We start from the raw sequence: 25,581 nt of genomic DNA, 5'->3' as shown, positions 1-25,581 counted from the left end.
GATAATATTCATTACAGCTTGAAAACAGTTAAAATACTATTGATAATATTCATTACATACTGAAAACAGCATTTAATGGCCACTGTACACGACAAGTCTTAAACCTTTATAACATTTCTAAAACACATCAATACATACATTTATATAACTCTAATTTATCCCTTTGAAAACTTGCAGTGCATGATGGCATGGACAGTAACCATGGAAACTGGACAAACTATGCACTCCCCAATAAAGACTTGCTATATCCAGAGTTATCAATAACCAGTTCAATTTGGGAACAAAGTGGAAAAAAGAAATAATCAACTCATAAAGATAGAAGTATGAGAAGTAAAATGTTTCAAATTTGAAGAAAGAACTGACATCAGTCATGTATGATACATTACCCTGCAATGGATGTCAACACTTGTACAACACACAAGTAAATCCTTCATAGCTAGGTTGAAAATTGGTGTCAATCCTCGAGGAATTTCCTGTAAATAATTAATGCTACTAATAATACATTTATTTCATGCTTCAATATTATGATAATGTGTCCAATATCCTTATCAAATTTTACACAAATTCTTTTAAACTGCAAGTCTCTTCATAGAAGAGAATATTAAGAGACAACTCGACATACAGACATTTACCATTTGCTCCCAAACTGAGTTGTTCTTTCTAACCCCAAGTGAAAGCCATCAACAAATTTTGATCCATTTATGTGACGTAGAACTAATTGTATTGTGCACACAAAAAATTGGCATTGACCATTGACCTGAAAATCAATAGGCTTCATCCTTGCGTATGAAAGAAATGCATAAATGGTTCTCCATTACTGGGGTAAGAGCTGGCATGTGACTATTGTGGTGTGGCTCCTGAAACTGCATGTACATGTATTTTTCTTGTACACAAAAAATATTTTTTCTTCTTTAAAGTACAAAAAAATAATGTGTATAATGTATTATCATTTTGGGGAAGATACTGTGTATAAATTCGACTATAAAATGATTCTGACATGGCTCCTGAATTTTTTAAAATTTCAACAATTTCTTAAGTTTTGTGCCAAAATAAATATCAGATATACAAGCATCTGAGCCAATAAGCGGAGAACTTGTGATCTTAGTTTATTATAGAAAGATGTCAGCTCATGAGTGTTAACCTTAGTGCACCTCTCTCTCGATAACTTGCACACATTGGGGTCCAAAAACATAGACCGCACTATGAGCGAGGGCAAGAGTTATCAAAGGACCTCCCCCAAAACCTACAAGACATCCAGAGAACTGAGGGGGGATGGAGGGAATGGGCTGTTTAATAACTGAATCCTCATTTTATAATCATGTCAAGAATAATTGTCAATCAAGTGTTTTTTCCGATGAAGTTGTTCGTTATTCCGTATAAATTACATTTATTTTCAAAATGTCTGACATCTGAAAGATCAACAACATGAACTGAACTGGTTTCAACAACCAACACGGTATGCGAAAACATTTATGTATTATGACATGGTTTTATGTTTTGTTGATTAGTCTGGTTCCTAGAGTGGTGTATAATAGTTTTTTGTGAGACAAGGAGTCTTTGAAGCAGGGAACCAGACTAACTATTGATACACTACCAAACAAGAATCATTTTTAATTTTAAAAAATGCAATATTTCGTGAGACAATCGTCTATATCGAAACTCAATTTCTGAATTGTTCAATTAGTAAAATATTGATGCCGTGATTACACTGCAATTAAAAGTGAAACTTCTTATCATCCTTGAGGATATCTCTACGTTCAAATTCAGGAATTCTCTGAAACTCATGTCTGTGAAACAAAGCTCTTTATTTTACGAAGTACTCATTTTGCTTGGTTGCCTTGCTATCTTTAATCACAGTTATCACTGAGTAGGTTAATGTAAGGCAGTTTAATTCGATTACGTACACAATAACATTTATAACAGTGTTCAATTGATCAACTGAAGCGAGTTACCTGAAATAAGACTTGGGCCACTGGTTCTTCAGCATACAGGAATCGAATGCCTTTTAACTTTTTTTATTCCACCTCCTTTATTTGATTCAAAGGATGTAATTAACTTGATAACAGAAAAGGAGGCCTGATTTTATTTAGTGCAACAATATACAAATGATTCCACTAGTCCGATATCAAAATACAGCCAGCACTTAATTATGTTCTCAGAGAAAAGCATGCAGACATAGCTGTTACGCTAAATTGACATATTTTATGCATAATTACAAGAGGACACATTGCAATTATGATCATTACACTTAAAAAGATATAAACGATAGAACTTGAACACAAATTTTAATTGGCTAAAAAATTATTTAAATGATATTTATTTATTAAGGTAATGCCTCCACTAGGTGTGACATTTTCACTGATTGAAATTTCCTTCAATATCGTTAATTATGGTGTACTATCAACGTCATTTGGAAATAAAATGTAAAAAAATTTATTACTTCATTTTAAAGTTGATATTTTACAATGTCGATTAAAATTTCCAGGTCCTATCAAACATTTTCGACGATAAAACTAGAGATATAACAAAGTTTCCATTAACAAGTTAGATAACAATTTTCAAGTTCAACAAATAGTGATCAATTATTTGGTATTTTGTGGTTTAAAAAAAGGGATCCACACCTGACACCATGTTATAAGTGGGTTTGTGAGTTATCAGGATGCGAGTTATTGAGGGAGTGGTATATTACTAATCCATGAACAATAAAGCCGTTTTAAGTCTTCTTTGTGTTTGTCTTCAATACAATCTGTATACAATCATTGCTCAAATAATACCAGCATACACAACCAAACACCAAACAATATGGTGGTTGATAAAACATTCTTAACTGAATTTATAAAATCAATTAATTTAAATACATTGCTAATCATCAGTGTCAAATGCAGATCATTAACATGTTCAAATCATTGGGGAATGATTTATAAAACATCAAAAAAATGAAAGCCACATCCACGTAACTTGGCAGCGTTGTTAGATGCAATCATTTGAGCAGTGAATAATGGTGTCCATTAACTTAAAAAAATTACCCCATTGTTTTTTGACAATTATTCTTGTGGTAGTCATTCAATCAAGGAGTGTAAAAGCATTAATTAGTGGGCATTTACAACGGATAACATGACACAGAAACATAAAATTTGCCATTAAAGAGAAGACAGGATAAAAGTTTGGTGTTTTAATTCTTCATCTGAATAATATCAGCAAAAGTGACGGTAACAGAACCAGCTAAATATCAGTAAGTTTTCAAATAAAACAATAAACTATTATGATTCACAGAAGAGAAAATTGGAGCAATATGAAATTTATATAGACATAGTTTATTGACCTTGGGATGTACTGAAACATAAATGTGCTTCAGCTTGCATCTTGTAATTTTTTTGCTGCTTTTTTCCACTGAATTCACAAAATGATCTGTCACAAAATTACTGAACATTTTAGAGCTGTGTGCATGTTTTCAATGGAATTACATGTATTGTGGATTCACTGCATGTGACAAGATCAGCAGCTGTGTACACAGTGTCCATTCATGCTATACATTAGACATTTATATAAGCAATATACACGTATATGCAGTAACGTGTAGTTCTTTGAAATTATAAATGAAAACTCTCTTTTCCCCACGTGTATTTCTCATTTAATATGTATTGATTCAAGATCGTAACTGTTACAATGAAGCACATAGTTCTGTACCAGAGTTTATTGCCCACCCACCCCACCCAATTTTTGGCACATGTATTATTTTCTTCAGTAAACTGACTTGGCTGTTTATAACATATTTTTGTTATATAAAAGTGTCGGGTTCTATGGGCTCCAAGCATCATGTTATAGCAGGGTCATACAGTAATCTTTCATGCTACAGACATCATTATAAATAGGAACATTTCCAATGAAACGCCTTTATTATTCTTGTCAAGTAATCTTCTATGTAACATGTATGATTATAAATAGGAATATTTCTCAAGGCTTACTTTTTTGCAAGCTGTGGAAGTCAGAATACATTGTGGTCCCAATATTCTGTAAAGAAAAAAAAACAAACCTGTTAAATGCAGTAGAGGTACATGACACAAAAGCATTACACCAGACAGAGGCGAGTTAAAACTGACCATAATGGTATCAAAAGATGGTCTCAAATTTTTTGTTGTTGTTATAGGGTTTAACACCATTTTTCAGCACATGATAGGCTCTAGATGGCGGCCAGTATAAATGTGGAGGAAGAACATTGGAAAACCCCGGAAAGAACCACAGACCCACGAGAAGCTACTGGCAAGCTTTCTCACATACCCACATTGGCTAAGCCAGAGACTCTAACCCATGCAGACAGAGGCGAGATGGCAGTGATCTGTAACAGTAAGCACTTTCGACCACTCAAATCTGTAATGTCATGACTAGTGAATTCTGGGTAACAGTGTTATATTATTTCTAATATATTTTTCAATGAATGATGTAATGAGAAATGACTATGCAGTGATTTTGTTTTCTTGAGTAACTGAGAATGGGTTTAAATCCATTTTTTTAAGTGGGTGTTGCACCAATGTTAGGAATAAAATTTTCAGGACGAAATAGGTGAAGTTGGAAATCTGCGGTTGGGATCAATTATTGGTCCCTTTAAAATCCCAATACGTAATTAACAGAACTGAAGCAGATGAAAAAATTAAAATCAATCACATCTTGGGATTTGTAAGTGTACTACGAAGGCAGAATGTTTTAGCTATGCAGAAAGTTTGTCTATTTAGCAGATTCAGAGTGAGATCCCATCCAAATTTACTTCAACATTCAACCTTCTAAATCAGTACTCACTAAAATAAACAGTCAACATTAAAATCCATTTATAACGAGAATAAAATTGGCAAATTCACTCAAAAAAATACACACTGTATAGTACTTGTAACAAAGAGTTCACAAAACGTGTCTTACTGTAAGCCATGTTTGTTATTACATCATTTTTAAGCATAATTTTACAGAGAATTGTATCTCACCATACACTATTTTATTATAACATTTACCAAAAAATTAAAACAATCAGATCTCATTTTTTTAAGACTACTTTCATTTAGTTTGGTAGTATATACTTAGTAAAACACTTAACATCAACCTTAATCTAAAGTGTTCAGAAGTAAAACACTTTATCATCACTCTTAATCTAGAGTGTTCACAAGTAAAACACTTTATCATCAACCCTAATCTAGACTATTCACAAGTAAAACATTTAACATCAACCTTAATCTACAATGGTCACAAGCAAAACACTTTATCATCAACCTTAATCTAGTGTTAACAAGTGAAACACTTTAACATCAACCTTAATCTAGAGTGTTCACAAGTAAAACACTTAACATCAACCTTAATCTAGAGTATTCACAAGTAAAACATTTAAATCAACATTAATCTAGAGTGTTCAGAAGTAAAACATTTAACATCAACCTTAATCTAGAGTGTTCAGAAGTAAAACATTTAACATCAACCTTAATCTAGAGTGTTCACAAGTAAAACATTTTATCATCAACCTTAATCTAGAGTGTTCAAAGTAAAACACTTTATCATCAACCTTAATCTAGAGTGTTCAGAAGTAAAACATTTAACATCAACCTTAATCTAGAATGTTCACAAGCAAAACACTTTAATCTAAAGTGTTCACAAATTAAACATTTTATCATCAACCTTAATCTAGAGTGTTCACAAGTAAAACACTTTAACATCAACCTTAATCTAGAGTGTTCACAAATTAAAAGCTCTGACCTCAAACCCAAGGTGTGTACAGGTGTCAGGAATTAGGGCTGTCAAGACATAAGGACATGCAAACATATTCCAGGTGTTAGGACAAAAGGATATGCACACTGATTGTGATCATTGTCAAGCTCCTGTCAAGGCTGAACAAATATCAAAATGTTAAAACACTTGAAAGTGACACTACAACTTGAAAGTAACACTACAACTTGAAAGTAACACTATAACTTGAAGTAACACTACAACTTGAAAGTGACATTATAACTTAAAGTAACACTACAACTTGAAAGTAACACTACAACTTGAAAGTGACACTATAACTTGAAAGTTACATTATAACTTGAAAGTAAGACTACAACTTTAAAGTAACACTACAACTTGAAAGTGACACTAACTTTTAGTAACACTATAACTTGAAAGTGACACAACAACTTGAAAGTAACACTATAACTTGAAAGTGACACTATAACTTGAAGTAACACTACAACTTTAAAGTAACACTACAACTTGAAAGTAACACTATAACTTGAAAGTAACACTACAACTTGAAAGTAACACTACAACTTTAAAGTAACACTATAACTTGAAAGTGACATTATAACTTTAAAGTAACACTACAACTTTAAAGTAACACTACAACTTGAAAGTGATACTATAACTTGAAGTAACACTACAACTTTAAAGTAACACTACAACTTGAAAGTAACACTATAACTTGAAAGTGACACTATAACTTGAAGTAACACTACAACTTTAAAGTAACACTACAACTTTAAAGTAACACTACAACTTGAAAGTGATACTATAACTTGAAGTAACACTACAACTTTAAAGTAACACTACAACTTGAAAGTAACACTACAACTTGAAAGTAACACTACAACTTGAAAGTGACATTATAACTTTAAAGTAACACTACAACTTTAAAGTAACACTACAACATTAAAGTAACACTACAACTTTAAAGTAACACTACAACTTGAAAGTAACACTACAACTTGAAAGTGACACTATAACTTGAAAGTAACACTATAACTTGAAAGTGACACTATAACTTTTAGTAACACTACAACTTTAAAGTAACACTACAACTTGAAAGTGACATTATAACTTTAAAGTAACACTACAACTTGAAAGTAACACTAAAACTTGAAAGTAACACTATAACTTGAAAGTGACACTATAACTTGAAGTAACACTACAACTTTAAAGTAATACTACAACTTTAAAGTAACACTATAACTTTAAAGTAACACTACAACTTTTAGTAACACTACAACTTGAAAGTGACATTATAACTTTAAAGTAACACTACAACTTTAAAGTAACACCACAACTTTAAAGTAACACTACAACTTGAAAGTAACACTACAACTTGAAAGTGACACTATAACTTGAAAGTTACATTATAACTTGAAAGTAACACTATAACTTGAAAGTAACACTACAACTTGAAAGTTACATTATAACTTGAAAGTAACACTATAACTTGAAAGTAACACTACAACTTTAAAGTAACACTACAACATTAAATTAACACTACAACTTGAAAGTGACACTAACTTTTAGTAACACTATAACTTGAAAGTGACATTATAACTTTAAAGTAACACTACAACTTTAAAGTAACACTACAACATTAAAGTAACACTACAACTTGAAAGTAACACTACAACTTTAAAGTAACACTACAACTTGAAAGTGACATTATAACTTTAAAGTACCACTACAACCTGAAAGTAACACTATAACCTGAAAGTGACACTATAACTTGAAGTAACACTACAACTTGAAAGTAACACTATAACTTGAAAGTGACATTATAACTTTTAAAGTAACACTACAACTTGAAAGTAGCACTACAACTTTAAAGTAACACTACAACTTTAAAGTAACACTTACGACTTGAGAGTAACCAGATAGAGAGTAATATTTATGACTTGAAAGCAATACTTATGAACTGAAAGATATACTTCTGACTTTAAAGTGACTTATGACTTGAAAGCTATACTTATGACTTGAAAGCAATACTTATGACGTGCTATCTGATAAAACAAGTAACACAATCAAAACATTAATTCCATGTTCTCAACAGAATTTTAATTTTTGAATGAGAAATTTGTCTCTTGATCTGAATACGATATCTTGCCTTTCAAGAGAAGGTTAATTAATTCGAATTCATACCGAAGCAGATTTCAGAGTTGATAAATAATACAAACCACCTGTCAATACAATAATATCAAAACAATAATGGCTTTCTTTCTTAAAACTTACGGTTTTAAAAATTTCTGTTACCTGAATTTCAGGTTGCTGAGGTGTACAAATGCATCTCCAAAAAAATCCTCAAAAATAAAGATGCTGTTTTTTTCTTTCTGCTTTATCTCTAAACATTGCTTCTCTGTAAACCAGACTGGGTTAAATTTTTCCGCTTTGAGACACTGAAAATGAACACAACAAAAATGTGTCGAGTGAACAAATCATGACACGATCAACATGGTATACCGGTAATCCTGAAAAAGGGGCAATAGCTATATCAAATCTTGACACGATCAACATGGTATAATCCTTAAAAGGGGGCAATAGCTATATCAAATCTTGACACGATCAACATGGTATAATCCTGAAAGGGGGCAACAGCTATATCAAATCTTGACACGATCACCATGGTACTTTTGAGAGAGTGACATATGTAAGGTGAAGTAGTTAAAGGATACTGTGAATTATACAATGTGGCTTCAATAGACAGGTGTCCTTTAAATGGAGTATTACTATGGAGCTCACTGCACTCAAACATGTTTAAATATCATACTGTCAAAAAAATATTAATATTGAATTTTAAATTAACGTCTACTATTTGTACATATCAGGGATTCACTAACTTTCCTGTTAAAAGTTAGTCTCAGGCAGTTTTTCAGATTGCAATCAGCATTTCAAAGATTGTTTTGACGTATGTTACAGATTTTTATGATGACTAGGTGTTCACTGCTATAATACAACTCACGCAATTTTCTGACATGTGTTTGAAAATAAAGGGCACTCGTCTCTAATGATTAACTAACAGGAGGATTTTGTTCAAAGAGCGACAAGGAAAATGTAAGGCGGCAATTATGATCTGCTGTTTATATAATGAGACTCGATACATACTGCCTGGCAAACAGTTAAAATGACAAATATAAATGTTCTCAAACCATTCTCAAAAGTTGGATTCTCAAACATTTTGGTCACTGATCTGAAGGTGACTACACAATAATTGTAGAGTAAATGGATAAAAAATTTGTTTGAAAATCCTTGAGTTGTGTGTATAAAAAAATCACTAGTCTTCTTTTTAATTCTCTCTCTTAAATGTTTTTGTTTCTAAAAATCTTTTTCTACCTATCCTTTTTTCTATCTACACACACATATATGTCTTCTTTTGCTCTTCCAACTATACCTGCATTTTAACTAATTCTAATCAAAAATATCAATGTGTATTACTTACATACGTATTTTTTTTATAACTTTACCTATCAGTATATGACTGTAAGGTGCTAACATAAATTTAAATAAGTATAACACAATTTCTATAAAATACACCATATTTTATCTTATTTTATTCATGCTGGGATATGATGTTTGGGGCAAGCTCAAAGTTTCCAGAGGCAAGTTCAATTTTTCAGTCAGCTTGCCACGGTCAAGCTGACTTTTGTAAATCCCTTGCCCTCTCTAGAAATACTGTATCAATACATTCAGTTCAATTCAACAAGGAATGCAGAAGATACATGGCCTGCAAACACTGTAACACAGGCCTTTAGCATGTAAAATGACACTAAGACATAAAAACACTGTAACACAGGCCTTTATCATGTAAAGTGACACTAAGACCTGCAATCACTGTAACACAGGCCTTTAGCATGTAAAGTGACACTAAGACCTGCAATCACTGTAACACAGGCCTTTAGCATGTAAAGTGACACTAAGACATGAAAACACTGTAACACAGGCCTTTAGCATGTAAAGTGACACTAAGACATGAAAACACTGTAACACAGGCCTTTAGCATGAAAAATGACACTAGACAAGAAAACACTGTAACACAGGCCTTTAGCATGAAAAATGACACTAAGACAAGAAAACACTGTAACACAGGCCTTTAGCATGAAAAATGACACTAAGACAAGAAAACACTGTAACACAGGCCTTTAGCATGAAAAATGACACTAAGACAAGAAAACACTGTAACACAGGCCTTTAGCATGAAAAATGACACTAAGACATGAAAACACTGTAACACAGGCCTTTAGCATGTAAAGTGACACTAAGACCTGCAATCACTGTAACACAGGCCTTTAGCATGTAAAGTGACACTAAAACCTGCAATCACTGTAACACAGGCCTTTAGCATGTAAAGTGACACTAAGACCTGCAATCACTGTAACATTGGCCCTTAGCATGAAAAGCGACACCAACGTCTAGCCAATCATAAATGAGACAACCAAGCTGTACTTGCCTCAAAAGTATCGAGAATCTGCTGGTTTTCATCTGAATTCAACCTGACGACGTGGACTTTGAAACTGTCCTCCATTTTTCATCATTATCTTGATCAGCACATCCTGAATTAAGAATATAAAATAAGCTGATTAATTCAAAACTTGATGGCAACAATTTTTTTTTTATGTTGCTGTCATTTTTCTGACATAAACATTAGTAACTAAATCAATCTGTTTGAGAAAAGCCAAATTATTGTACAGGATATCCAATAATAGTGCTCCTGAATATTTCCAATCACTATTCCAGTGTAGGCTACCTGGCAATACTCTCCACCTGCAATCCATGTCTACCAAACAGTATAAAATTCCCAAACCAAATAAGGAATTATATTTAAAAAGTTTCCAATACTCTGGAACTTTGCCCTGGAATAGTATTCCAGTTGAGATTAGAAATGCCCACTATATTTCCTTCTTCCAAACCCAATATATCCAGTGGCTTCAGAGATGCAGCTAAAATAAATAAATTCCTTTGTATGAGGGCCTCAAGGTAGATTAGTCCTTAGCTAAATGTGGTACCCTCTTTAAATAAAGTCATTATTATTATTATTATTATTATAATTGCCTTAAGGGGTCAATGGAGTGTGTCTACAGTAACCTCTCATTCTATAGATGCAAACAAAACCTCTGCTTCTTGAGAAGGGCATTGTTTAGATAAAGGATTATTATATGAATTGATGGCCAAGTATTCTTATTTCATTTGTACTCACAATGTCAATACAAGTCAAAGGTGTCAACTGTCAAATTGGAAAGCAAATCAGTCTTACCGTTAGGGAAGAGCATCAGTTCCCAGCCCCCTGGAAGGCTGCTAGGATCTTTTTCTTAGGTTATCAAAACATATCACAATGTGAAATGGGGTCATTTGGCTCAGAAAAACTATTTTTTACAGACATGGCCAAGAAAGGTTAGAAACCAATGATTAATTACAAGTATATATCACATTTTACATTAATAACAACATAGCACAAGCCAGGGTTCTCATAAAGTCAAGAGTCAAAACTGATATCTCAAGAGTCATTTGTTTTTGTTCACGATCTCGTAGCTAGGATTATTCGTTATTTGCAGAGGAAGCTGATGTTTGAGATTTCTTGTCTCATGTCGAATAAAGAGAAACATCTTTACAGTATTTTTTAAGACAACTACAGTGAGACAGTGAGACAGACAGACAGACAGCCACTACTGATTCTGTACAAGTGTGTTAATCTAAAATTATGTATGAATTTAATTTGAACACCTAAATTTTTCAATATTTTTGCCCAACAAAGCAAACTAGCTGCCAATAAAACACAACTAAAGTTCATCCACTTACTTTGACGACTGGCTTTGTGAGCCATCATATTTTCTGCTTTTCTAAATGATTACAACTTGAAGTGCAATCAAGTCATAGCTGATTTCCTCTGTCATAAACGTCAAAGATAATCACAAAACAATCAACCAGATACTACTCAAGAGTAACCAAGACTGATAGTTTGGCCCAAATCAATGCCACAGAAACACACAAGTTTGAACTTCCATGCATCAGAAATGGGTCACATTTAAGTTCCAAGCATCCAAACCCAAGGGTATGTGTCTGTAGTGAACCCCGAGATCTAATTTAATACACTCCAACTTCTCTTTTCACTTGCGACATTCGGTTAATCAAATCACCATCTCTGCATGTGACTGATCTGGCTCAGTGACCACTTGGAATTGAACTGTGCAGTCAGTAAGTGACCAGTTAAGGGACTGAACTGTGCAGTTAGTAAGTGACCAGTCTAAAAACTGAACTGCGAGTCAGTAAGTGACCAACTGTGTGGTCAGTAATTGGTCAAGGGACTGAACTGTGTGGTCAGTAATTGACCAGTCTAGGGACTGAACTGTGTGGTCAGTAAGTGACCAGTCTAGGGACTGAACTGTGTGGTCAGTAAGTGACCAGTCTAGGGACTGAACTGTGCAGTCAGATTCAGCTAATATGGTATAGATCCAGATAAATGCCACCAAAGAAACAAATATGGAACCATTGGCAGTATTAGTCAAACTACCATAAACAAAGGTATGGCTTGAGCTTTAATATAACAATTATTACAAGAAAATGAAGGTACAAACCATTTATCAGTGAATTTGGCACTAGACAATATGGACAGAAATAATCCAGGGATCTCCAAATGTCACAAAGCCAGACTGACAAATAACCAGAGTGCTGCTAATCAACCCTCACTTCATACATCAAAGCCTTCTTTCTCCAGATTGATTCCACTTAGCAACTGTTATAGTGTTCAAGGTTTCTCATTCACGATGACGATAACCAGGAAAGAACTCGACATACAATCTACTTCTTACAAAATCTGTGAAACAACCTCTTACAACACTTATTCACTGAATTCATTCTTTGTGTGAACAATTCTGGCTTGGTGTATATTGGAAGGCTCACCAGTGGATCAATTTAAATCCAAATTAAGTCAGTTGTACTGACAGACTCTTCTGCTCTGGTGGCCTAAGTGGTTAGAGTGTCTGCCTCGGATGTGGGAGGTCGCAGGTTCAAATTCCAACCAAGTCATAACAGAGATTTAAAAAACTGGTACTAACAGCTGTCTCGCTTGGTGCTCAGCATTAAGAGGTTAGTGTTAGGACTGGTCGGCCTGGTGTCAGGATAATGTGAATAGGTGGTGCATTATGTATCTGCAGCATGATGCCCTGGTGCTAGACATCACTATAAATGCCACACTACAGACATTGTAGTGAAATGATTGAAATAGTTTATAGCAACATTAAAAATCCAAATCACACACATGCTTCAACTTAACCCGATTTCGGCATTCCCCGCTTCCATCACATTCCAGACAACTTAAATGTAGGCCAACAAAACTTGAAAACAGGTCCATTTGCTTCTTTGAGTATTTTAATTTATTAGAAAAAAGAAATCAGAGTAAGTAAAGTCTGACTAAAACATTATGACTTTAATTTGCAGCAAAGAGTTGTTATGGGCTGCCAAGTGTGTGAGATATTCCTGAAAATTCTGCTTTTGTTACGATGTTAGTCGACATCAAAATGCACTACACAGTGCTGCTATTCAGGCAGTAAGACCTCAATCAGTGCCGAAAACATAAATATCAGGGTTAAGGTCTTACACTGTAGGACTAATCCTAAGTCAACAATGTAATCAGAATATGAATCTGTATGTGTACTGAGCAGGGCCAGTTGTGGTTAGTGTTAGGACAGGTTGGCCTGGTGTGAGGATAATGTGACTGGGTGGGACAACATGCTACATGTCTGCGGCATGATGCTCCAGTGCTAGATATCACTATAAACTGCAACACTGCAGACATCGTAGCAATATGATTGAATGTTTAAACATTCTATGTTCAAAATCAAAATCACACAAGAGGAACACACAGACTTGCTTGGTGTATATGACCTATATATCTGGATATTTACTATTAAAAAGCAAATATTAATAATCATGTAGGCATTATATCTGAAACTAACACTTGTGAAAATTTTTTCTCGGAATTCTGATAAACTTTCACGGCAGATACATTTTTGGGGCTAGTCTGAAAGATGATGTCACTAAATACAGAGAGATTGCAATCATGAAATACTGTTAGTGAAGCATGGACAATAACATTTCTAGTGACAAGTGCAACTGATTACGATAACCTGCATGGTAGTGATTTGAATTCCATACTTTATGTGTGTTTGTGTGGAGAGAGAGAAAGAGGTAGAGTAAAACTAATACCTGTTATCTGCAATCAATATCAGTAAAATGTGAGAGCGAGAAAATAAGTCATCTGCAATAAATATGGGTAAAACAATAGATCGATTCCACATTTCTCTCTCTCCCTCTCTCTGTAACATACAAGTATAAGCATGTTGATTTCTACTGCATTTAAGTTTGATTATGTTCTAGCAGGGTATTGTTGCTGTATTTGTTAGATTTTTGTATGTTCTAGCAGGATATTGTTGCTGTATTTGTTAGATTTTTGTAGAAAAGCAGTTTCATTTTGCTCTCATTTGCATTTCAGAGACCCCAAATGTTTAATTTGATGCCCAGTTTTCATACTAAAGTTTTTTTGGTTTTTTTTAACTCAGTCTGACCCCCACTTTTGACACCAATAAGATTTTTGACTCTCACTCTTGCACCCCTAGGGGATATAATGGAAAAGTATTAATTTATTTTCCAGTCTACATTTGTTTCATGGATTCCAAAAGAACTTATTCAATAATAGGTCATACATCCTGTGGTACTATCATAAAACGATGCAACAAACCTAGCTGCTCACTTCTGAATTTTTTTCAATTTCATGTTCTAAATCTATGAACAAACTGTACAAGCATAGGTCTAAATAAACCCTTGCAAGCTAATTCTAAATACGGATCCCAAACTGTACAAGCATAGGTCTAAATAAATCCTTGCAAGCTAATTCTAAATAGCGGTCCCAAACTATACAAGCATAGGTCTAAATAAACCCCTGCAAGCTAATTCCAAATAGGGGTCCCAAACTGTACAAGCATAGATCTAAATAAACCCCTGCAAGCTAATTCCAAATAGGGGTCCCAAAATGTACAAGCATAGGTCTAAATAAACCCTTGCAAGCTAATTCTAAATAGGCTAAATGCCTGGACACAATTTAAATAGAGATGTTGATCCCTACTAGTTGTAGAGTATGTAATTGGTAAATCCAATAAAAATCTCTACCTTTCCAATTAATATTAGTGATCTTTGTATCAGATTGGAAGAGTCACCTTCACTTCCAATTAAATATTAATTATTTTAAAGTGTTGACTGAAAGGATGTGGAGGCATGCCCTCCCATCTGCTGTAGGTATGCAGTCATTCCCCGTCCCTGTCCAGTTGATCTGGTTGATACAATTGTTCAAGTAACAACTTTATCTTGTCACATGACCTAGCATGTACCAATAACAGCTGCACCACTCACAAACCTCTCACTGACAAGTGATTAGTATGCATCAACCAGATCAATTTCCTCTGATGAGTTACAAAAGTAAGGAAACTGGTCAGGGACTGGTGTGATGAAATCCCCCAGCAGATGGGAGGGTATGCCTCCACATCCTTTCAGTCGTCACTTTTTAGGCTAAAGCATGATTTGCTTTCAATGCACAATTCTTGAATCTGAAGATTCTGTTTCTGATCACAAGTAACTGTGACCCATCAATATTTTATTTAAAGTTTTTTTAAAACAGCACCATCCAATGAATATAACATACTGGTTTTATGGCCTTTATTCCTTGTTATTTGCATTATGTTGCATTTTTTAGGTAATGTTAAAGCTGCCTTTTCTTTCTTGCAGGAATGCAGATGCTGATTTCACTCCGTAACTATAGTCTGGATATACCACCCCATTTGTTTGCACAGAACTTACTCAGTTCATTTATGATTTATAATTTCAAACCTGATCATGCCAGGTGGGACCCTACAACCTTATCGTCTGTACTTTTCATTCCAAACGAAAGTTTTCATTGTAGAAGACAACCCTGTTCGCCAGTCCATTCCAGTTCCTGGACAAGTCCATTTTCAGCTAAGGGATGTATGCACGACAACAAATGTATGTACATAGAAAGAAAATACTATGTCATCTGCTTCCAGTATAAATACAATGTTTTACCAAGTGATGGAAAAGAAGGACAACAACAAATTTGCCTTTCATGTGGATTTAACAAGCAGTATAATTTCTATATACATGTGTGCAAAAGGGATATAACTAAACTCTCAACATTATGGTAATTTCCGAAATTATCCGGAAGTTACCGAATAGGATAAACTGTGTCACAATATTGTCTGAGAAAATCAACTCGCCGTGTTAGCATGGAAAGTGTGTTAAGAGAATGCCAGTGTTAGGGCCACACGGTCACATTCAGGTTGGAAATTAAAAATCAATGAATGAATTGATTTAAGTTCTGTGCACTTTTTATCACATTCAAGATCTCCACTGCTGAAATCGGTAGGGGTACAAACAAACATGGAGGTATATTTAGACTGTAGTTAGGTAACTTGTCTTGGAACATTTTTCTTGGATTTATAACAAGTTTTCCTTTCTCATAAATTCTCTATCATTTATTAATACTGACAAAACAATTACTGCAAATTACGACAATGCCAACAGCACTTGCTCTTCCCAAAGCAGGCACCCCTGAATAATTGTAACAGATTCTTAATAGTAAATGGATTGCAATACCCACGTTAAAGAAGAAAATAATACTGTTGTATTATTGAAGCCCTGCAAAATCAGCTCACATAATCAATTTTTGTGTACGCCAATACCAGTAACTCATTCGCAATGCATTTATAAAAACAAGTGTATCTGTCGAAACTACTGTTTGATTTTGAGCCGTTTCTTTTTTGTCCTTCCTCTAAGTTCTTTCTCTCGATCCGCATATAATGTAACTTATGACAGCACAGTACACAGCAGAAGAGGTTGGAGACGAGTGGGGTAGGGGTTGGGTAGGGGTGGGGTATAGTGGCCAATGAAACTCCAAAACTATTAACTTTCTTATGATAAAACAACACCAACGTTAGTTACACATCTCACCTGAAAGATCAATGTATCCAGAATTGATAACTGAATATATCTAAATAAATGTCAACCTTAATTATGTGTCCTATTAATCGGCTACAATAATCGTTTTTCTCTTCTGCCAGATGACATGATGCTGTACAACTTCTATTTTGATCCGGAAAGTCCCATTGTTGAATACGCGCGGTTGGTGAAGTCTCGCGCAGAAGTAAACAAATCAATAATACAAAACTGGCTAACGAAAAGTCTTTGCTACAAATTATTTGTATCTAACAAAATTTAGAATGTAAAATTATGTTTTGATTCTTAATAAAACAACAACTGTCAAAAATAAAGTAGGAAATATTCGTTGGCTTGTACCAATCAACAAACACAAACAAATATCATGATCTAAACCGGAATACTAATATTAACTAAAAATATATGGAAACACACACAAACACACACTCTCTCTCTCATTCTTATAATACCCAATCACCCACCCCAAAAATATTACTATTCCTTAATTAATGATGAATAAAATTGTTCTGCATGTGCTACTCTTAAGAACAATAAATTTTTGTCAATTTTCAGGAAATGATTGTACATCACTTACTTTTCTTAAGTGCGCTTAAAATGTCATTTTTGAAGATTTGTCGGAAAATCAGACATATTTGACTGAATGGTATTCAGAGTTACTCTAGTGTGAACTATCATGTTGTGATCAATCACTGATTGTTGCAAGACTTCTTCATTAATAAACTTGTCGTGGCGTATTTCACTTATGCATGTAGATATATTTAATATATGTAACATCCTATTTGTGACAAAAATGAAAGATCTACAGCACCTTAGTTTCAGGAGCACCAGCTGAATTATTTTGGCGGGGGGGGGGGGCAAACATGTAGTGTTCAGCTATTAAATTTTATGGATGAAGGCCAAAAGATGTTTAGAGGAGAAACTCTCCGGGGGGAGTGCGACGCCCATGCTTAATGTTATGGTTTGAATAATATAGGTCATGGTATTTTATCCCCGATGACTTTTGCGCAGTTTAGGATAAAAGCCATATATTATGTACAACTCATGGATTGTTAATCCACCAAAGTTATGTGACAAATTGTTTTTGGTATTTCCTTTTTTCTGTCGGTGATTTTCTGTTTCACAATCTTGAACTCGGCCATGCTAATTATTTAATCTCGCATAGCCACCGATTGCTACTCGTGTTGAGATCACTTCGTGCCGTTGCAAGAAGTTCTGAGTAGGCAGTATTCGAGAACGTAATTAGATCGAATTAATTTGCTAGTACACCGGTTACTATCGCTATGGCCCTAACAATAATGCCGATCGGTGTTTCTATAATAATTGCTCTGGTTGCCATTCATAACACACGAAGAGGGACAGTTGTTACCACGGCAAGCTCACAAATATCTCCTACAATCAAACACGCGCGTTTGTATTTCACAGTCAACGCGGTTATCTTGGTGATTTCATCTTGCAGCTGTTGCCGGTTATTTTTTTCTTCTCGTCGGTAACGTTGAGGGTCCATCATAGTCCTTCTAGTATCAATATAATTGCGTAGTAGATATTGCTCTGGAGGCTGACCTTGATCAGGTGAAATATGCACGCGTACTTCTAACCAATTACCCTTCATTACTGGCACACTGTTAAACAATCGTATAAAATGTATGTTTTGGAAAACATTTTAATTTACGACGATTGTCTGTGCTAGTGGCCGAAGATTCCTTTCATTTGCCTATATTTCGATTACACCATAAATGCTGTTTGAAACGATCTTTCTTGTCGTCGACTAAAAATTGTTACCCGAATAAGTGATTTCTTCTTGAATAACATCGAGATATTTTTGTTTCTCGGCTTAGTTAATGTTGGTGTAACATATTCGTAGGTGAATGTAACAAGGGTGGATTTGTCGGTTGATTCCACTTTGTCCTTGTAGAAACAATCCCAGAGTGTTTTTGCACTTGGTGGTGCAGTTAACGATCAGATGTTTTTACGTGCCAATACAATGATTCCAAGCTGCCTATGAGTTTGTATTGGCACATTATGGTGATTCCTACTATAAATTTATAGTTAAAGAAATTATATTTAAGTCTATATAAGGGTTTGTTAACACTGTTTTCACGGAGATAAGTAGTAATAGGGGGAGATATACGGACAATGGAAACCCAAGTCAAAAATGTCGTGGAGGGATATACGGACAAGATTTATACGGACAATGGAAATCCCAGTCAAAAACACCCTGGGGCGATATACGGACAATAGGAATTGAATATGGGGAATATTGCGGTTGTATACGGACAAGGGAAAGTGGAGTTGTACGAAGGGACAATAGGAATGGAACAAATATGGGGTTACGTCACGGTACTGGAGACTGGTAACAATGTAGCAAGGGACTGACCTCAATCGAACCAAACAGCTGGAAAAAGAACCTAGAACGCTTGGTGTGGTGAGACTGGCGGGACATAGACATACAACATACAGACATAGATTGATGCGCATCAAACACATATATGACAAAGAGAATAAATATCTTTTCGAGGCATATGAGTGGCCCTGAAAAGGGCCTTTGGATTTTTTTGTTAACATCATTCCGTTAACATAGAGGCCATCACATAGGTCTTCTTCTCTTCCTCAAACGTCTTCTGACTTCTGGACCGTAGATGAGTATTCTCTTCAGACGGCCTTTTCTCTCCAGATATATTCTTCTTTTCCAAGCGCCCGTATTGGTGATCCAGATGATTGACCATGATGATCTGAAATATCTGACATGTATGGGTAGGACCGTACGGAACAGCATCGACGATACGAGGGTAGATGATTCAAGGTTAGTCCACAGCTTATGACGGGGACAGGTGAAGGGAATGAAAGTGATCCACTGTTATTTATTGTGGAAGAGCGGATCGAAACGGATTGAGTTTTTTCACCAATCCCAATACATGTTGCAAAATTCAGCCAGAGTACGGAGTCTGTCTTCCAATCCGAAGAGAGCTGACTGTGACGTCACATTCCTTATATAGATGCGCTAACGTCTGTGCGCAGTGAATCAATGCGACAAAGTTTACAAACATGACGGAAACTAAGAAGACGATGAATTGGGGTGCAACGGTTGTGGAGACGAGAAGCGATGACATATCAGCGGCTATCAAAGTCAACACAGTCCTACTTCCAGACGAGACCGATTTTAATTGGGATTTAGTGGATTTTCTCTCTTCTTCGCAAGAATTTGTCCCGGTACCAGAACTGGAGAAATTTTTACAGCAGCAGAAGGAAGCAGAACAAGCTTTTTGTCTTCAAATGGAAACAGCACAAAGAAGAAGAGGGAAGAAGAATCATCAGCAGAGAAGAAACAATGTCTAGGAGAGAAGGAGGACAGTGAAAGTCATACGGTAACGGTACACTAAGACATTTTGGCAGAGTTAAGGAGTCTGCAAGAAATGTATCCGACTTCTTTATTACGACCCAAGAGAAAAAGACCTTTCCAAGCCAAACAGCCCAACCCTGCTACTACACCTGAGATACCAACCTTAGTGATTTCTACCGAATCATCACCGACAGGAGCAAGTCCAGAAGTAGGTAAAGACTTAAGGCAGTTAAAGCTGATTACGTCCCGTTCCTGAGTTTGTGTTTTTAAAAAACAAACACCCAACGGTCGTTTTCAGGGCCACCCACTTCTCTTGAAAAGAAATAGTACTCATGTTGCCAAAAGAAAATAAAAACTCAAAATCCCTTTTTTACCGCATGATGTACGCGCGTGTGTGTGTGTGCGCGCGCGCGTGTGTGTAGGTTATTATTATGATTATAAAAATCAAAACCAAGAGACACTTACGTTTTCTGTGTGGTCTATTCTGTTACAAATTTTACAAATCAATTCACAACACAACACTTGAAAACGTTTATAGACTTCTTTTTCTTATTTTTTCTTATTGTTCACTCTCTCTGTTTTTTATATAAAATTTCTTCACTTTCACGTTTTTTTTTCTTCTCCTTTTCTTCCTCACTTTCTCGTCGTCTTCTTTTCTTCTCTTTTTTCTCTTTCTGAACGTGTCTGGGTTCTTCCGTTTGGGAGGGTACTTCTTTTTGTTCTATCCCCTCTCTTCCTCTTGCTCCTGTTTTTTTTTTGTTTGTTTGTTTTTTGTTTTTGGGGGGCATTTTGAAGACCAATGTCATTTCTCTTGACAATGCTAACAGGTATCTTGACTTTTGTCTCTTCTGACACCCGTTTTGCTTTTTTGACGGTCTGGACACTCTTTAACCCAGTGCCATTTCTTCTTACAGATAAAGCAAGCATCTTGATTTTTATCTCGAAAGGAGGGGAAGGGGGTAGTTCGTCATGCTTGTCTGAAGAAAACTTTCGTATGACACCTCGCAAAGCTCTGATCAGAAGTTCGATCTGTGTGGGCTCTTCCATCGTTCTGGTCGGTTTGAGAGTGAAACGAATACTGGGAGGGAAGACACTGATCCTTGATATAGGGAAGACACTGGTCTGACATGGTTATAGGGACCCATGGCGTTTAAAATGTAGTCATTTTACTTTTTGCAGTCAAGATGAAACAATCGCATCGTTTCGTGGAGTAAGGAGAAGAAAGTAAGAGGCAGAAACGTGATTTATCGCCTCTCACAGTAGCTGATGTCTTGGCTAAAATTCATGCCAGCGAGTTTGAAGATGACGTGAGTGAGCCAGAATCCAGACCCATAGAGTCTACACGCAGCCAAAGTCCACCATTAACTCCTCAAAAGTACTACCACATTCGAGAGACGGAAAAGCGCTCCTCTAGAAAATTAAGCACGACAGCCAATACGTACACGGTGAAGTTTAAAGATTTCAAGTCCGACATACAGCTGAAGAAAGCAGAAGAGTTCATCGCCGAAGTTTGGGATTCTTTGTTTATAAACTGAAACGACAATGTGAAGCCAAAGAAGACGATCGCTTGAAACTTTCCATTCATCACGACAGTCTCAAGTCCCCCGTTTGGATCGACAAGATTCAATACGTGCAACAATGCAACGACAGTTTTCACATCACCGATGGAAAAGCGACACTGTTCATGACCCACGTTTCTCTTCCCAAAGAGACCGGACAACGCAGAAAAGTGTTATTGGTGGATGACCTTTGTAGCGTCAAGCGTAGTCTCGTCCAAATTAACAACCCTCAAGACCAGATGTGTTTAGCCCGTGTCATCGTGGTGGGACGAACGGATGCCGACAAGAACGACACGACAGATTAGAAAAGAGCCTGGCAAACTATTCAAAAATCGAAAAGTGACAAACAACGAAGAGAAACAGAACTCCTGTTTCAGAAAGCGGGGCTATCCATGGACACACACTCTGGCATTCCTAAAATGCAAAAATTGCAAGACGTCTTGGCTCAACGCTACACCTTGAAAATGCACCCTCAAGAAGCGTGCGGACTTTTGTTGTGATTTTACAGACGGAAAATACATTCACGACTATCATCACGATGAACATTTCGATGCCATTACACCAGTATCACCTGATTCCTGGGATAGATTTATTACTGTGAGAAATATGACTATGGATATAACAATCGAGATCAACACAAGCATTATGGATTTAAATGTGAGGGATATCTGGCATCTAAACCCTGTCTGGACGAAGGACAACGACGAGTGCATTGCCCAGCTTGTCAGCGCACTGTTGTCAGCCCTGCCTGTTACCAACAACATCTAGGGACGCAAGGTTCACAGAAGAAAAGTGCTTGTCAACTTCTGAGAGTGTATCCTGCTTGTGGACAAACTATATGTAGCAATAATGCCAAGGTGCACGTATGTTCAGGAAAGAAACGATGTCGCATTTGTCGCCAGATCGTGGACTTGGAACACGAATGCTTCATTCAAAACTACAATTTCAAACATCAAGAGGGAGACGATGGCGAGAAGAAAGGGAATTTTATCTTTTTCGATTTCTAATGCATGCAAGAGACCGGCATTTACATTTCAAATTTCTGTATGGCTCATCGAACGTGAGGATGGTGCATTCAAGAGCCTATCTTTAGTCATTGCCCTCACTGCTGCAAGATTTCTGGTGGACGTGAAAAAACCTTTCGGGGACCGAAAGCGCTAGCCGATTTCCCCTAATGGATCTTAGACCCCATCGGCGAGACATGGAAATTTTTTTCTCAGATATAGTACGGAACAAAGTACCGAACGTCCTAAAGTGACTTTGAACAGAGCTTAAATCATTTCCATGCAAGTGGGACAAGTACAGTTTAAAGATTTGGTGAGCTACTTGGCCATGCCTTTGAGTCGAATGCCTAAAACGTTTGGAATGACAGAAATGGTCAAAGGCTAATTTCCGCACTTTTTCAATACCGAAGCCAATCAACATCTCATTCGTTCTACCCCACTGGCCTGAGGTTCGCGACTACGAACAGACGCATTGAACAACGAGAAGCTTTCTAAGCTTGATACCATACTCACGCCTCTGACCCCTTTGACTTTCAGGAAGAAATTTTAAAGTATTTTCGTTCCGACGTGGCACTTTGAAGGCGTTGCTGTGGAATATTTCGAGAACCGTTTATGGAACATGGAGGGGTCGATCCTTTGAAAGAAGCCTGCACCATTGCCAAAGCGTGTTCCTTAGTGTACTGCCAACGATTCATGCTCGAAAACACCCTGGCTGTCATAAGCCCTGAAACGACGAACTTTGTAAAACATTAATTCTCGGCCAAAGCTCTACACTGGCTACCTTACTTGTGCGACAAGGAAGTCAAATGGATTCAGCACGCCCGCAACGCAGGAGGCAAAAGACCAAGGAACGTATTTGGTGGATGGTTGGGACTTAGAAAACCCCAAGATCGTGTACGAGTTTAACGGATGCTTATTTCACGGATGTCTCCTCTCTCACCCTCAACGTGACACTAAAAGTTAGTTTTTACAACGGACCATGGAAGACTTGTAGAAGGCCACTTGTCAGCAACGCTTGAAGTAAGAATAACAATACTACCAAGTGGTGGAAACGTTGGGACACGAGTACAATCACCGTTTGAAAACCAATCCCGAGTTTAAACGCATCGTAGAAAGATACAGGTTGGTGGACCCACTAAACCCGAGGGACCGTTTGTATCCAGGACGGACGAATGCCACCTGTGTGCTTAACTACGCATTACTACGCAGAGGAGGAGAAAGGAGAAGAAATCAAATACGTGTACGTGTGTTACTTGTATCCATACGTGTGCAACTATTGTCACTTTTCCACAGGGCACCCTCAATTGCTGACAGAACACATAGACCTCGACAACATTCGACAATACGAAGGATTGATTAAATATAAAGATTGAACGTCGTTTGTGAGCACTTAATCTTGGCCAGTTACGAAGAACATTGGACTTTGTACAAGCTGACGAATTTGGAAATGCCATCATTGCGGCTTACGTGACAGCCCATGCTAGCTTAAATGTGTACGAAGTGTTACACCAATTAAGAGATCGCGTCCTGTACTTTGACACGAACAGATGCATCTACATCGATCGCCCTGACATAGAAGGGGGTCCACACCACCCTGATATTGAAGGTCCCGTGTAGGAGCCTGGACGGACGAGCACCCCGACGACAAGATTCTAGGTTTTTCTAGTGGCGGTCCTAACGGTTACTGCTACGAATATCGGTACAAACAAGGGGAAGTACACACCTAGTGTAAAGTGAAAGGTTTGACTCACAATTTATCCCACCAATCGATTGGTGAATTTTGGTGTGCTGAAAGAAGCTTTGCAGTCTGGACAGAATGGAATCTTTAAAGTGACCACATACGAGCCTCACAAGATAGTACGTTTACTCCCACACCAAACCGTCAGTCGACACTTGGAAAAAGTGCATCAAATCGTGTACCAGAAGCGAGTGCGATTTCCCAACCTCTCCACTTTGCCGTACTGACACGTTGATATTGGTCAGCATATAAAAACGGAAAACGTCCAAGACCGGTAGTTCATTGTAACTACCAAGACCAAGCGAGAAAGAAGAATACTTTTAAACAGACATCATTCAAGTTCGTTGATTCTCAAGTGGAGTGCGATGCTGTGCCTTCAGATGAGAGCTATGCTGTACGCTGTGATCTCAGCGATGCAGTAAACTTTGCAATGACTACTACTACTACCACTACACCAACCATGGAAATTGATGCTGTGCGTGTCAAACCTGACGTATGCGAAAGCGATGCCACTAGTTACACAACACATTATCACTGTACTGGTTTTCATTGTCAATGTCATCCTCCACGTGACACCATGCAGCTACCACCCTACGGATGTCATGTAACCCTGAGCAAACTCCTGGGGATTTCACCCTACCCTCATCGAAATGAGCCTGTGAAAAACGAATATTTGTTCCCTTTGCGTTTGCCTGAATACTGCTACTTTGAAAGTCGATTCTAAACGTTTCAAGGAACATGGTCAAATATCAAGGAGGAACTACCCCCGAAGAATTAGCCAGAGCCGATTTTTCTACTTGAGTGAAGGGCATAAAGTCAAGTGTTTCAGTTGCGGTGTGTCACTATACCAGTAGGAGCATAAAAATTCGGCTTACCTGGAACATGCTCGATGGTCGCCGCATTGTCACTACCTACCTTTAGTGGGACCCTAGTCATTGACGTGGCATATCATCTCGTTGAGGAAACCAATTTGGCTACTAGTCAGACGTTGGACAACACGTAGACAAGTATTCAAACCCCATTTAAAAAATAATGTTCAAGGATTATCCAACGAATTGCAAGAGAAGATGTACACGGAAGTTCGGCAGGGACTTCCCAAAGCAAAATCTCAGTTGGTGACTGAAGAACTTTTGTATCGAGAAATTCACAAGATGAAAGGAAGAAGAA

The 25,581-nt window shown here is 36.7% G+C and overlaps 1 protein-coding gene across 2 annotated transcripts in view; it reads right to left on the bottom strand.

Moving 5' to 3' along the window:
* LOC149792216 (DNA topoisomerase 2-binding protein 1-like) overlaps positions 1–17,053 on the bottom strand; it is a 167,301-nt gene extending 150,248 nt beyond the window's left edge. Inside the window, exons 1-5 of one of the 2 annotated variants that reach the window (XM_089970739.1) lie at positions 16,771–17,053; positions 10,208–10,310; positions 8,017–8,159; positions 3,966–4,011; positions 387–473 (exon numbers count right to left, since the gene is read on the bottom strand). In XM_089970739.1, the coding sequence (XP_089826865.1) occupies positions 387–473; positions 3,966–4,011; positions 8,017–8,159; positions 10,208–10,282 (351 nt within the window). In that variant the 5' untranslated portion in view covers positions 10,283–10,310; positions 16,771–17,053. The remainder of the gene's footprint in view (positions 1–386; positions 474–3,965; positions 4,012–8,016; positions 8,160–10,207; positions 10,311–16,770) is intronic. The other variant, XM_089970741.1, reaches the window with a different exon arrangement.
* Positions 17,054–25,581: the final 8,528 nt, after the last annotated feature.

Source organism: Sinohyriopsis cumingii, chromosome 9, assembly GCF_028554795.1.
Source record: "Sinohyriopsis cumingii isolate HCF-2022 chromosome 9, ASM2855479v2, whole genome shotgun sequence".
NCBI lineage: Eukaryota > Metazoa > Mollusca > Bivalvia > Unionida > Unionidae > Sinohyriopsis > Sinohyriopsis cumingii.
The sequence above is the reverse complement of the archived record's forward strand: the minus strand, read 5'-3'. Positions and strand labels throughout refer to the sequence as shown.